This window comes from Branchiostoma lanceolatum, chromosome 6 (genome assembly GCF_035083965.1).
Source record: "Branchiostoma lanceolatum isolate klBraLanc5 chromosome 6, klBraLanc5.hap2, whole genome shotgun sequence".
Classification (NCBI taxonomy): Eukaryota; Metazoa; Chordata; class Leptocardii; order Amphioxiformes; family Branchiostomatidae; genus Branchiostoma; species Branchiostoma lanceolatum.
Genome location: NC_089727.1, coordinates 8,321,750 through 8,337,757, shown reverse-complemented (window position 1 = coordinate 8,337,757; position 16,008 = coordinate 8,321,750). Strand labels below are relative to the sequence as shown.

The 16,008-nt window shown below is 41.5% G+C and overlaps 1 protein-coding gene across 4 annotated transcripts in view; it reads right to left on the bottom strand.

The window, feature by feature from the left end:
- The window catches only part of LOC136436410 (sodium-dependent proline transporter-like), a 71,624-nt gene that overhangs the window by 40,859 nt on the left and 14,757 nt on the right, over positions 1–16,008 (bottom strand). For 3 of the 4 annotated variants that reach the window (XM_066430380.1, XM_066430382.1, XM_066430385.1), the window contains exons 2-12: positions 11,812–11,974; positions 9,560–9,691; positions 5,786–5,912; positions 5,072–5,194; positions 4,700–4,832; positions 4,358–4,492; positions 3,861–3,964; positions 3,614–3,738; positions 3,198–3,310; positions 2,607–2,738; positions 2,016–2,115 (exon numbers count right to left, since the gene is read on the bottom strand). In XM_066430380.1, the coding sequence (XP_066286477.1) occupies positions 2,016–2,115; positions 2,607–2,738; positions 3,198–3,310; positions 3,614–3,738; positions 3,861–3,964; positions 4,358–4,492; positions 4,700–4,832; positions 5,072–5,194; positions 5,786–5,912; positions 9,560–9,691; positions 11,812–11,974 (1,387 nt within the window). Of the gene's footprint in view, positions 1–2,015; positions 2,116–2,606; positions 2,739–3,197; positions 3,311–3,613; positions 3,739–3,860; positions 3,965–4,357; positions 4,493–4,699; positions 4,833–5,071; positions 5,195–5,785; positions 5,913–9,559; positions 9,692–11,811; positions 11,975–12,151; positions 12,267–16,008 lie in introns of those variants that run through there. The other variant, XM_066430378.1, reaches the window with a different exon arrangement.

Sequence of the window (16,008 nt, the reverse complement as noted above, 5' to 3'; positions counted from 1 at the left end):
ATTTAGAATTTAATTTGAAATTAAAAGACAAATATGACACCCAGTGATTTAGAATTTAAGTTGAAATTATAAGACAAACATGACACTCAGTGATTCACAATCTAATTCAAAAACAAAAGAGACCAAACACAAATTTGAAACGAACTCGTAGTGTTCCGTAATGCATTCCGATTGATGGATGATATCGTTGAGTATAAGGGGAAATTTAAAGGCAGCGAGGCCCTATCAAATCAAACAAATTGATGCAATAATCTATTCAATATTCCATTTCCTGCCACAAATTTGCACGAGAGAGAAATTACATGACCTTGACTGGCATTGTACGGATTGCCAATGACACAAAGTCCTTGCAAGAGGGAATTTGCTGACAAAACCTTATTGATGATAAGGCGTCCTTTGATTAAATTTGCATGAGGTCGGTCACGTGATGCAGGGCGTACGGTTTGACTCTTTACCTTATAAGGTAACAGGACGGTTTGCCTAGAAAGAATGGCGCCGACAAAAGTTAACCCGTCTACAGCGGAAAACTTTCAAACAGTTACTCCCCTGACGCCACCGATGATGTTCCCTTGGGAAGGCACTTAATACGACTTTCCCTACTCTACCCAGGTGTAAAAATTGGGTTATTGTTCTCTGTACGTGGAACTGTTAAAATGAATTATAAAACGAGAGTGCAGTGCCACGTCGCCCTTGTTTCTCCAAAAGTGATATAAAATAATAATAAAAAAACAGTTACAATGTTCAACAACGCTAACAGCTAAAAGGGCAAGAATAATGCCATATATAAGAAGCCTGTTAAATATCATTTCCGTGCTTTGATTGGTCGATTCTTTAAGTAGATTTGATGAATAAATTCGTTACAATTTTAGGTCTTCGAAACAACCCCCCCCCCCCCACACACACACTTTTCTAATTCACATGCTGTATTCAAATATCGATGCTATCTTTCTTGGTCAAACGACGGTAAAATTGACATTTAGCTAGGAAGCCGCTCTCTATCTTGACCAAACGTTAGGACACAAGTGGGTATACCTTTCTGAAGAAGCACGAGTGATGTATTGAGGTTATGCTACTTTTAGGGCCGTAAACTCGCTTCTTGCACATTAACGCGTTTCCAGACAATGGGCCGCCACCTGCCACATTTCTTCTCACTTTTACAACATCTCGTCAAGAAAATGTCGTAAAAGACGACCATACAATTTCACCGTGCTTCAAATAAGGGTTTCCCCTGTGGTTACACGGAGTAGGTTTCTTTTCCGAGCTTTTAGTGAAAACACCCAAAACGTGTGTAATAAATCAATACGTAATTGAAATTGAGTTCGTAAATTTCAAGGGCAGACGTACTTATTCCTAAATGTTTCCTGCCATCAATAAACGCTTAGCAGCAAAAAGTCCAATGTAATCAACCCCTTTATCTCATTATAACTAGTACTGCACTTGCAATGGCCGAAGAAGGCCGGGAATTGAAAAACCGTCTTGAAAATACTGATAATTACAAGCAAAAAGGCCAGTAGAGAAATAATGAGTTTACTCAATGCAAACGTTGCTCAAGCAACTGGCTAAAACGGTCTGACGTTTCAGTCCGTGAGCTGCTTTGTAATTTTGCCATCGTTGCGTACACCACTGGTAGTTGGTATTGTGGGAAGAGCAAAGGTACTAAATACGTTATATTAAAACGACAAAAAGATTTTTTGTTTTTGAAAAGTGTAACTTTCATTGCTACGGATAACTAGCATGTGGAAAAATACATATCACTGGGAAAAAACCCCGAGAAAAACAATACCTGCCCATAAAATAGCAGGCTTGTTCATTTGTTCAATGTCTGTCAGTTGTCACCACATGTTGATAAATTTCTAATTCTGTCAAATCTCAACATTTCCGGACACTCTAGTAACCCTAACAACCTCTTGTCTTTCTGTGTCGAACGTGACTAGCATATAGAAAATACAGAGGACACAGACACACCGAAAACAGTACGGAGGTAAAAAAAAGACATTGTTTTCAAGATGCCTTACCGTAGACGTACTGGATGGCGATCGTCAGGCAGAGGGAGATGACCATAAGAGAGAACCCGGCACTGTACCAATCCAGCAGCTGTAGCCAGTACATACCGGCCTGAGAGAGACAAGAAAAAAGTATTTGTTAGCATTCAAAAATACACTTCAATATTCTTTAAAAGTCCTTCGTCGGGGCGAAATGAAATGGACATTCCTTGAAACCTTTGGTTGCGGTCCCAAACGTGACTGACCATACTTCTCTTTGCCGCTTTGTGACAAATACTAAACATTTAAAAATACATTCCAACACTCGGGAAATAATGGACTCTACAATTTCTTGCCACTTTGTGAGGTAGGGGAAGGATGCGGTCACAAACGTGGCTGGACTCTATTACTCGTTGCCGCTCTGTGACAAATACTAAAGTTTCTAAAAATATATTATTCCAACATTCTGGAAAAGACTGAAAAATAATGGACTCTACAATTCCTTGCCGCTTTATAATTGTGACGAAGGGCATGGATGCGGTCCCAAACGTGACTGGACTCTATTAGTATTACCCCTTTGTATCAAAGTCAGAGGAAATATAGTACGTTTAATGCCATACGTACGCTGGTGGTTTGTGGAAGAGCCAGTAGGTAGCCGATGACACACAGTCCCAGTACGACGATGCTCTTCTTCGGCCTGAGATACTCGGGGTACTCGTCAATAACCGCCGTGATCACGGTTTCCATCATCGCAAACTTTGCAGAAAACAAAGAAAAACTTACAATGATTTTTTTCTTCAAAACTCATTCCCGCATAAACGCAGAGATATTACGACTTGCATTTCAATATGAAGCTATCCCGATGGCCTACTAGTATATATGGCCTAGCTATTTAGGGTACTACTGTAAAGCTTTGCAGATCTACTAAGGTCATTTATTTTATCTAACATTCAGCAGCTATGGCTTACTTAAGCAAGTCACTTGTAGAGAAAAAAGGTCGCTTGCTGCTGTCCACCAAACATAGCATGTTTTTGTCATAGCATACGTACTTTTGGCAAAAAATCTAAGAAAACGACAGAAGCAAACGTATAGCACATTACAGATATAGCATTCATTTACGGAGAAAATATACCCTTTTGGGTGTTGAATTTACCTACATGTATATGCTACAGAAAGCGGAAACAGAAGTATACATGTGCAGTAATAGGTATTCACCTGGCTGTCCAAACCCAGAGTTAGTAACATCAGGAAGAACAGTATCGCCCAGAGAGTGGAAATCGGCAAAAGGGAGATGGCTTCAGGGTAGGCAACGAAGGCAAGACCGGGACCTACAGGGACGCATAGGTGTGTTAGAATCAGAGATGTCACTGATACATGTTAATTCTTCAAAAATACATGATGTGTGTTCTCTGTTACTCCTCAAACCTGGTGTCAGTAGTGGGATGGACTGACTGGGTTTAGGCTGAGAAACTTGCGCTGTACTTTATTAGATTTAATACATAACCAATGCTATTGACACTATTCGTATTTTACCAGTTGCAAATTACTGATATTAAAAGTATTTGTTTAGGAGTTTTTGTCACAATTCAAAATCAAAGAAAGATTTACTTCTAGATCAAACAAAAGTTTACCTTCGTCAGCAACCTTGTCAACCGGAACGTCCAGCATGAAGGACATGTGGCCAATGATCGAGAAGATAACAAATCCCGAGAAAACGCTCGTGAAGCAGTTACCGACGGCGATGATCAAGGCGTCCCTGTTGACCAATCAGTGACAAATTAGCATTCAGAGTGACCAATGGCATTCGATGTTGCAAAACGGGAAACAATGAAGAAAGCAGAATTGACATAAACTTTTAAAGTACACTTTCTTAAATACCTCATAACGTTGTTGTGGAACTTGTTGTAGCTGGACAAAGTCGCAAGGCTTCCGAAGGCGAGACCAAGGGAGTAGAAAATTTGAATCGCCGCATCTCCCCATACCTAAAAGATGGGAAACAATGTAGAGACAAATATTATTTACTTTTATTTCATCTATTGCTTTTGACGCACATGACTGCCTAACTAGCCATGTGGTTTTAGCAATGCTTTGCTGACAAAAAATATAAATGGAGTGGACGTTTGGACATGGACATGGACAGAATAACAATAAATAGGCGCTAACGTTCACAACGGGTGGTTACAGAATGGGAGTTTCGTCTAGCCGGAGTCCCGCAGGGTTTTCGTGTTCGGACCAACCTCCTTCATTCTTTACATAAATGACAGAAACTTGTATACGATGACTCTCTTTACATAGTTCGGCACGTACGTATACTAGTAATAGAGCCTTCTCAACTATCCAAACTCCATACGACTCTGTTCCAAAAAGGGCTGTACCTTGGACTCGGCTAGTCTGCTCCACTCGGGGATGATGTAGAACCGGATCCCGCGCTCAGCGCCCTCAAGCGTGACGCCGCGGAAGAACAGGATGAACAGCACCACGAAGGGGAAAGTAGCAGTGAAATACACGACCTGAAGAAAACCAAGGCAACAGACATAGACATAATGAGTAGATGCAACAACGTAAGGTGGTATTTCTTTAATTTGTACCGACTTACAGCATCACAAACTTGTATATAGACACAGACTTTTCAAAACAAAAACATAATGTACACAAGCTATAAGAGTAAGGCTTTAAAATGGCAAGCACACCTATACCAACTGAAAGAATCCATTTACCTTGCCCGAAGACTTCACACCCTTGATAAGACAAGCGCCGACGATGATCCATGCCAGTAGCAGACACAGGGCCAGGTCCCAACGTACCGTCCCCATCTTGTCTATCCCCGAACTCAGCTGCAAGACCTTATGACTGGAGGTAAAAATAAAAACGGTTACATAGGTGAAAGGGACACAGAATTGTTGTAAAATTGTTGACTGAATATGTCGAAGTTGTAGAGAAATATGCATATTTTTCGATCCCGTTCGACATTACTCTCGCGTCGATAGGGTCTCGCGAGAGGGCGTGAGACGCACGAAAACGAGGTCGGTGTTGGTTGTTGTTGTTGTTTACGGGAAGCCATTGCTACAGTAAAGACTCCAGCAACTTACGTCCAAAACTCGTGACTGGCGCTGACACGGGTGAAGTCCGTCGAGTTGGTCCCGTTGACTCCTAGGGTGACGTTGGTACCGTTCACCCCAAACGTCTTCCCGCACTGATCAGTGTTCCACCACCTACACGTCAATCATAAAAATAAATGTTTAGTCTACAGCCATTGATTTCTCACCTACAAATCCTGAGAATTTCGTCAACAATCTAACGTATGGGTCCTGTGGTACGTGTATGGCTCGTTTAGAAAGAACTGCAAACAACACGTAACGAGATGCCTTCTATGTATCTCTGGAGAAAACAGTTGGAACGTTTGCCGTTTATGACAGATGAAGCAACGAACATACTAGGTTATGGAAAAATAATAAGTTCTCCAACTCAAAAAAATATTGGGCTCACTGGTCAGTCTTCTTCAATCATCTAACCCAATTGTTTTGAATACGAGGCTGTATGCACATGTGACGTCATGGGTCAAAGGTTTTTGGAAGTCGACACCGCCCCCCATCCGGGTTAAGAGAAGGTTGGTACGCCTTAGTGTCACACGTACATCAAGTCTCGCGTCCAGAGCTGAACAAGTGTGAGCGATTCAGTCGAAAATTCCGGTGAGCACATTAATTTTTTGACTTGGAAAACAGTCGGATTTCTCCATAATGTAATCTACCAAGTAAGACGAACTTTCATGCCAACAAACTAGGTATCAAATTGAAAATACATACTGGTTGCACAGTGTCCAAGGGAGCACGTTAGTGAAAGAGGCGAACAGGTAGTACAGGGCCCAGGCTATGATCACGTTGTAGTAGATACAGACCAAGGCCGACACCACCACCATAGCGTATCCAACACCTATAGCAAAGACACAGGGAGTATTTTGAGACGGTTCCAAGGTTGTTAAGAGTTTCGTAAAACTTTCCTACCCGCCACGCCCTTCCTTTCTTACGTCACTCCTGGTTTTCCGTACCCGGTATTGACTCGGAAGTGACGTAAAGAGCGGAAATATTTCATCCAAATAAAAACATACATATTTCAATAATGGAGAATACTACAACTTATTTCTGACAGTTCCGTTGTATCAATAAAGTGTTGCTTCATTACATACTGTTTTAAAAAGTTTGGTGTCTTAAATTAAGAATTCAGCAAGATAGGTCACTTCAGAACAACTGATCACAACGTTTGGAGAATTTCAGTTGGTTGTGGCGTTTGGGTAAACCATTTGACCACGTGACCATTTCTGTACCGTATAATTGGGTGGAAGTCACGTGATCGATGTTTCCTGGGGAATCCATCACGTGACTTTTACATTTCTGGCCCTGGCGCCTTGCAGGCGAAAGCACGTTTTGGAAAACATTGTGATTTTTTCCATAATTTTTGTAGCTTAATATTGTACATTGTGCGTGCACCTGCAGTACATAGTTGTGGTCATGTGATCAAAACATATATGTTCCTTTTTTCCGCTTTATAACTGAATATGTTTGGGAGAACAGCGGAAAAATCGACAGTTGTTGTACCGGGTTGGAAACCAGAAACAACGCAAGGGACGGACGCTCAGCCGCTTCTCTGGTCCCAAAATAACCAGAGAAGGCGAACTTGGCTGGTAGAAAATACAGACGCCGTAAAAATCACATGCATTTCATGAAATGTGCTTTTTTCCTCCATTTTTTTGTTACAGTACGTATATTTTTGTACACAAGTTGGAAAGACATTTTGGGTATCATTGCGCCAAGACTCGATTTTTCGGCGTCTGCAAGAGCATTCAATACAACACAAGCTGCAAGGAAAAAAAGAAAATCAGTTTTCTTGGTAACAATCATGAAAAATATCCGTACAACTGATCATTAGGCACATGACAATTCCAGAATATTGCCAGAGATGATAGCACTATAGATCAAGATGCTCAATTTCTTTTTTGTTAAGTACACAGACCATGACAAATTGTTCGTCATATCATGCCAAACGATTTTAACTCTCATTTCTGTCCAAGAAACCATGCTACCACACAGGGATGTACACTAAGTTCAAACTTCTTTGATTATTTTTGTATTGTATTTTTTTCAAACACTGCAGAGTTGTGACATTTTTTACTCACATGCAGAAGACTATTATTCATTATTATTCATCAGAATTTCAAATTTTAGGGGGTGGATTACTTTCAGGGGTTTGCAATTGTATGAGTTACAGATATAAATGTGGTCAAACAGAAAATGAGCACATTGGGCACGGGGGCCCGAGTGCGCTTGTGATGTGGGATGTGGAGGTAAAACTAAGTACAGTAGCCACGATAGTGTTACGTAGAAACCTCATGCACGCAGAACGGGATGTAACTAACAGGCTGTGGAGAGCTGCCGCCAGCCCCTCGCGGCCTGCTGGCACCTAATGCATGGTAGAAGTCCACCACAAATAATACACAAGAAACGGTTAGTCGTAACAGCCTAGTCCAACAGCGGATCCGGACACAACATCGACCAATCCCGAGGCGCCAGACTGATGCAACTCTCCCACACGACTAATCACAGCGGTCGTTGCATCAATCAGCGGGCCTTGATTGGGCGATGTTTTCAAGGTGCAGATCGACTGCTGTTCCAATGGGACTATTCAGAGGAAAGCAGGGGTAGGGAAGGGTTTTTGAGGAAAACTATATTCCCTGCTTCCCCCTTTCTGCAAAACTGGAGATACCACCGCATTTGGCTCTATTACATGACGCATATAGCTGGGCATTCATGTCCGAATTCACTTGAAGAACACAGTTGATCAAATCGGAAAATTGTGTTTCTTAACCATGGACCACAAAGTATTGAGATGAATTCGAAGTAATAAGACCAATTAAAAATCTGCAATAGACGTTACGGTGGTGAGAGGGTAGCGGCACACGGTGCCATTTTGAAAACGACCAAACGATTTTACCATACCGTTTTCAAAATGGCCATGTTATCGTCCATATCGACGTTGATAATGATAAAACACCGTGCCCGCTAACTATTACCTCTCACTACACGTATTGGGTTACATCGAGCACATTTTGGGGTTATGATTTTTTGGCGAAGCCTCAGGGCCGCAGAGCCTGCAGTGATGCTAGCTTTAGGTCGTCCATGGGTACATCATTGCTATCATGGGTCAACAATTGCGTTGTTTTTTCTCACTGTAAGCAGATGTCCCACAAAGTCTGCTTTCACCCTCACACAAAACGGACGGCCCGTAAACGACATTGCATAATTCCGAGGAATTAAATTTTGAAGAAATACGTTGGGATGAAAATTCATCCCAGTATACATTTTAAGTCACAAAATCGTAATCTAGATTCGGCAATGTCAACATCTCATTGTCAAATAGTAATCTTTCCTTTTCATTTCTTAATTGCGCAAGAAAAGCTGATTTGAAAAAGACATGCATAGATTTGAAATGTATCTGTTGTTTGCGAGCGGTCCTTAAAACAATTTTCGCCGGTTTTTAATCAACCCTCAACATGATACATGTTTTGAGGGTCTGGCAAAAACACAGAGGTTGGCTCCATTGGTTTGAGATGTTAACAGATCATGATGAACAGATGGATTCATGCTACGATTGTAACGTCTTGGTTGGAGAAACGTGCATTTTGAACGTAATGACACACACATGTGCGAATGTAGAGTTATGTCGTAGTCTTATTTCTTTAGGATGATACTAGAGAAATATCCAGCCTGCTCTGTGTTTCTTCCATGATTTCCTGCAATTCATAAGATAAAAACAAAGAAATGCAACCTTCAATTTGGCTTTGCGAGGTACCATCCCATTATCTAAATCTCACGTGTTGAAAACTGTTACTTTTGGTTATTTTAAGCATTGTGCGAAATAAGAAACGGTAATGCGAGTCAAGTACTGTTTTTAGCGTTAAAGCGGTATGTGAGACAATGGTTAAGAATACGATATGCATCGAGGCATAGAATTGACAATTCCCGTTTGTTATCAATGCTGTGTATGCCACTCTTGACGCGGACGCCATTTTGAGTCCCATGCTCCTTTGCGCTCACACAAAGCAACCGTCCACATCTACCGTGTTTACGTCATCACTGAAGCAACCAATGATTGCGCGCGAGACTACCAACGTCGTGCTGTATATTAGTGATTAGAAAAGCCAAAATATGAATATCTTTAGGTATAAGCTGAACGGCTCCTTATAAAACATGTATTCTGAAATATATGAAATTGGTACATTATTATTATCATTACTAAAAGTTATTTCAATGAAAGTGAAATGGCAACAACGTTGTTAGTTTCACTGTATATCAGTGGAAATCTATTCAAATCGTACCCTCAAACTCTCATCATTCCACTCTTCCCTTCACATAAACGTGACGCGCTCACTCGCAAAGGATGACGGGATTACAAAATGGCGTAGGCACCTTCATGATCTTTTTCACAACTCAAGTCATGGTCAAGTGGCATTGAAGTTGGGCATGGGCCTCAGCCAAAAACAGACCAGTCTTAACTTTAGAGTGGAAACGAGTTGATGTTATTACCTTTGAAAATAGGGCTGATGTTCCAGATCGTGATTGGTCCCAAGCTGGCGAACTGTCCGAAAGACAGTTCCATAAAGAATAGCGGGAGACCCGCACACCCCAACATGATGACGTATGGGATGAGGAACGCACCTGAAAAACACATAAATAAAATCAAATTTAGAAAAAATCAAATGAAGGTTATCTTATAAGCGTAGCTATCGAGAAATCTATACATCGTCAGAAATCATCATTCCATTAAATTAAGGTCTATAAAACCTCCTAGATTAGATACATGTAAATTATTGCCGCACTTTCACAGATTTGGCAGAACTAGTCTGGCAAGGGTCTGCATAATTTTGTTAACTGTGCGTGTATGAATAAGACCTAGCCTGATTGAATCGCGCTTATGGCGGCCACCGGACACCGGTCAGCCCCCTAGCTTCTGCGGGGAGGGGCGATTACAGCCTCGGACATCGGAGTTTTCGTTTCACAGACTAATAATTTAGTCTGTGTAACGAAAACTCCGCTGTCCGAGGCTGTAGTAAAACCAAAATCGCCTCTAATGCTGGGTAGAAGAAACGCAAACCAAATATTGTCCTAGTCAGACTAAATCGGCCAAACGGTCAAATAAGTACTTGAAAGGTCGTGCCACAGCACAAACACGCCTGTGTAACAGGTAAAGGTTTATATATACGAGGCCAATATATACACTGGGCGTTAACAAACAATCGGCAGATTTATTCTACGTCTCTTAGTGATTCTTTTAGTTTTATGGTTATATCGTGATTGATCATTTTATAAGAATCCAATTTTCTGAAAACACCTGAAAGTTTCAGTCGGTATACATTGTAAATTTTAGACGATATGTTACCATCCTTTTACATAACTAATTTTTACATTGCAAATTTCAGACCATGTGTTCCCATACTTTTCTATGAGTCGCGAACGTCTGTATTTCTAGTCGCTTTCTTCTCAAATTCATATAAGTTCTAATCCTTCCCTTTAGTTTCTCAGATGTAATTACTCCACTCAGAAACAAAACATGTCTTAGATCAACAAGGGAGGGTCTTAATTGCGTAGTCAGGAGGACGTGATGACTTTACACAGGAAACAAAGGTGCGTCAGTAGCTCACGTACACACACGTGCGATGTGATGTGATGGAAAAATACCTGTTAATGATTAACTTTACATTTACCCTTTCCTCGCGCACGCTACTGTGTTGGACAAAGGCAAGTATTCTTTACGACAAAGCTTTGAAATGGATTTATAGATTCTGTCTTAGATCCAAGTGCCCGATATTCTGTCATACAATAAAATTGTGAGATTTATGCATTTACTGCTCGCTTTACAAGTAGGTTGTTACGGAAAAGGGGCGTTCGGTTCGAATACATCGTGGGAGTCCATACATTTGTGTGTCTAAAATAAACGAGACATCCCTTTTAATATGTCGATATATGAAAGCGTGAGGTGTTACTAGCATTGACAACGTGACATTCATTCTTCCGTTTTTTTCTATTTCTGGAAAAACGTCAATCTTCCAAATCACGTGTCCTTGCTTAAGGATACGATGATCGATCGTGCTGAAATATAATATAAGCAGTAATATGTCCTTTTCCGCGCGCGGCATATGTACACGTACGTAGGTACGTTTCTATTTTAGCCCGGGCATGTATAAGAATAAATCATGAATTAACCAGCAAATGTCGTTCAGTGAAGGACAACGGGAGCACAAGGTATTTGGAGGGGGAAAAGTAGTCTCTATCAGATTAGTAAAGTCTCAAAGCATCTAACTATGCTGGCTATAGAGAGAATAATGTGCCGGGGGAGTTTGGCCACCGTAGGGTAAAATTTGCCTTCCAAGGAGGAAATGTTCCGTTTTCCTCAGACGGACTCTTCTGGCTAATGTTTCACCCTATTTTTGCCGAGTTCTACTATCCATATCCACCATTAGCCTCCGTCAGGCCTTCCTACGGGGTTATAAATCGTAGAATACGGCAAAAAAAGGAATAATTAGCCAGTTGAGTAAGTCCACGGTAAGGTTAACAATTCTCCAAATGAAACCCTGTGTGGTGGCAAATATTCCCCCTATAGCCGGCGTAATTACTCTGGTAGAGACTTAATCTCAAAGCAGAGCTATCGTGGCAAAGCCAGTTGGATACGGTCTTTGCCACCGATAGATCTGCTCGGACTATTATCAGAGACTAACCTACCATTGGAAGGCCTGATGGAGGCTACAAAAAACGCACGCTAAAATGTGTCCCTTCCTTACCTCCTCCATTTCTGTAGCACAAGTACGGGAATCTCCAGACGTTTCCCAGCCCGATGGCAAAGCCCAGGCCAGAGAGGAGGAAATCTAGCTTCCCAGTCCAGTTCCCGCGGTCCGCATTTTCGTCACCACCGTCGGCTGACGCAGGCTGACTGACTTCGTTTCTCTGCAGAAAATAAAAAGAATACACGATAAATGTGAAATTCATAAAACAGGAAAAATTCCTCTCTTCCGATGACTCCTGAATTGGTCAATTATGGGGTAGAAGAACAAAAGTGCTTCTTTTTTTTCTTCGCCAAAACCGATTTACCTACTAGTATTACGTTTTTCATAGACTACATACATTAGGATTGAAGTCTTCCCTACGGACTTCATAAGACTGAGCCATGTTCCAAAAACGTCCGACTTGGACAGCGAAGTAATCAAAAATAACGTGACACCGTTAAATGCACCTGTTCACCGCATCACACAAAGGTACCCAGCATTCCTAGCGTCATGGGAATTGACCAATGGTAGGAGACTAGCGGCAAAAAGCGCGCCAAACGTCATGAAGCAAAAAGCAAACATGGCAACAAATGAGGGAAACGCGTATTCTGTAACTCCGTTACTAATTCAAACGTTACGCCAATAACGTATCCAGTGTAACAGGTTCAAGTGGTTGATAAGGCCATGGCTACAATGAGAATTAATGGCTATGGCTTTTGTAGTCGCTATTACCCTTTAGGGGGGTACGGGAAGTTAATCAATCAATCAATCAATCAATCAACCTATCCAAAACGTCTAAAACATATGTTTAGCCGAATAGCAAATTTCTTTTATACACAATCAAGTATTTACATGAGCCAACGTTTCGATGACTGTCTGTGATCTTCAACAGGGTACCTAGCTTCAGTGCACAGTGAACTAGTTAGCATTGCCCTGATGAGGAGGGCAGACAGTCATCGAAACGTTGGCTCATGTCATGTGCTCATACTTGGTTGTGAATATTAAAGAAATTTGCAATACAGTCATTTTCCAACCTGACGAAATTATTCACGGACATATGTTTAGTCGTTTAAAGGTTTTAAAAAACATGTAAATCAAGAAACATAAATCAAGAAAGTGCTGTTGCATTTTTCCTCTCTCCACCCAGGTGTAAAACGAACAAATGGGTACCCAACTTCGGTTGCCGCGGGAGGTAAAAGGTGGTGGAAGGAGAGAGATACCGTGTCCTAGAGTCCTAGACATAGTGTATAACAACCCACTACCCCTTCGGCCTTAAAAAGGCTATGGGACTACCTTTACATTTACCTGTTTTATAGATTGATCATTGACATCCATTTTTCTCTGGCACATCCTTCCTAATACATTGTTATACGTGCCAGAGGAAAACATGCAATTGCTATCTCATTACGCTAGACTAACGTGTGCCATGGTAATTGATTTCGATGAGAATACTTTACAAGGTAAACTGTTGCCGTAGGAACGCATTAGTCACGGTTAATTATGCATTCTAGGTTTTAGTCGGATTCTAATAAGTGCAAATGCGAAGAGGAATAAGACACTAGCTAGTAGCGTCTAAAATGAAGGCTTGGCATGAATGATAATACTTCCAATTCAATATATACCACTGGACAAACGTTTTCTGTGGCTGAATTAGGATCAATTAGCGTCAAGATTTTCAAAGCCTACCAAGGACGAAACGTTAGCACACCCCAGTTGACAACAGCGCACGCAACAGACGAAATTTGGGACCGGCCGAATAAAGGTAGGAGGGGCGACGAACTTAACTAGAAGGACGAAAAAATGTTGGACCCTACCTACATCTGCTTGGAATTAGGATGTTCCAGTTTTAGCCCGTTACTATCTTTACGTTCACTTTTAGCCCATGGCTACTTCCTCTCAGCCAATGGGAAGCCCCCATTTTCTGTGGTTATATCCACATAGTGTGGGATATCAGAAAAGTGTGAGTGATATCTGTGGGTGATATAGAAAAACTGTGGGTGATATAGAAAAACTGTGGGTGATATAACCATGTGACCTATTCTGACCAATCCCTGCTCTGATTTCTAATTGCTCGGGGATTTGGGACTCTCCCCATATGTTTTACAGACCTGGTCTGTGCGAGCCTTGCAGCTGTTACTTGTTTGTCAGCATGTCAAGCAAAAAGAGAGATTTCTGGACTTTCAGGACAAAATAAAGTAACATTTAGTAGAGCTGCTGAACTAGGGAAGCTTCGGGGAAGTATGCCATGGGCTAAATTAGATAGCTGATGGCATTGGCCTCGATATCTGGATATAACAGCAGTCCCGCCACCTTGGGGTTTCTAGTCTCCACTCGGGCTTCGCCCTCGGGGAGACTAGAAACCCCTCGGTGGGCGGGACTGCTGTTATATCCAGATATCTTGGCCACTCCCATCAGCTATCTATTACATAACAGCCCCTTTTCAGGTCACATGTGTTACCAACATTCGAACCAATTGAATCTGTATTGGTTGAAGCACAACACCTTGGCCAACACGTCCCCAAAGAACAGGCAGAAATGTCCTTACTGGGGCTAGAGTTAAAGTTTGAGGTAACTGATGAGGGCATGATGGCCCTTGAGCCGCGGAGCTAGCATAATTAGGTTCTGAAAACAGCCCCAGCCGAGATATCCTTCCCATGATTTGAACCGGGTTTTTCCCGTTACGAACTAATTAGAACCAAGAGCTTTACTGTGAGGTTGCTACCGGATGAGCAACAGGGACATCTAGGTTGATCTTTACAGTTAACAATCAACCGAGAAGTTCACATACAACAATGTCGTTACTCAGATAAAGTCACGAACGCATTGACAGGCGTAAAGACGATTAGAATTCTAAACTATATCGAGATGAGTAAAACATCATGACAATCGAGTCACTCAGCATTTTGTTGTAAACAGAGCTGTTTTTTAACCTATTTTCCAGGACAGGACGCGGTGAGAATGTCATACAACCCCGCGGTGGTCTTATTTGGCCCGCGCCGCTGACAGAACACTGGCCAGGACAACACGTTTGAAAGGTCACTGACCTCTAGTTATTTGCCAGGCTAGGATCACAGGATAGACACACAACAAGCGCTACTGTCGAGAGACAGGATCTCAAATGGCAAACTGTCGTTGCCATGTATTACGTGTATATGTACAAGTACGGCCACTATGGGACTGTAGGGGTGTTTATGGTAACAAACTAACCACTATATATGAAATCTAGAAAGTTCGACAAATATCGCGAGAGGGAACGTGATCTCATAATTTTAAATATGAACAGGCGTGTTATGATGCCGCCACGCACAAATGTGGGAGGCTTCGGCAATTTAATGGCTTACAATAACATCGATGTAAAACAAAAAACAAAACAAAAAACTGAGAGAGAATATGGAAAGAGCTTGCGACTACAACAAAACGAATACTTTGTTTTACAATATTTCATATTTCATCATGAGACCATAAACAAACAAACAAACAACAGAAAGGCAACGATGACAGTTCTAGAAATATAATGCTGGGCTGTCTTTTAAGAGGATGACAACACAACACAAGTTATCTAAGTCAAATGTCACTGTGTTCGACAAACAACGAGGAAATATTTCCGGTGTCAAATGCCGAAATGCCCATCATATATAGTAGCACATTTCTGGTATTCGGGCCAACGGTTTTCTATGGTAGTTACGATGGTAAATATAACTACGATGTCATCAATCTACAATTAGGTATTCCCTGTTAAGTGCGGCGTGGTAGCAAAATATTTTGAGAGAGAAAGAAAGCCGTAGAGAGATGGAGATTTTATCGACATTGTTTTGCACAACTTGTAAGGAATATAACTACGTGACGACTGAATTAGTCACCAAGGTCTTATGCACTTTGACGTGCAACCCTCTGTTGAAGAACGCCACAAGGGCTGTAATTCTATCACCACCATCTTCTCTCAGACGACTTGGAAAAAAGCCAAACCATATCAAAGTTTAGTCTGGACTTTTGCCCTGTGGGTCGTTTGCAGATATGCAAGAAATTTAAGAGGCTGACGGCATCAACATTACTGTCTTGTTACACAGACCATCATTTTAAAAGGCCATGACCAGAAATATACATTTCTGCATTGAAACCGTGATGTTTTAGCAGTCATCAATCAATACACAACGATGTGGCCTATCTGCGACCTATCTCTAATAAAAAAACGCTTGGTCGGTTTCGGCGTGCAAG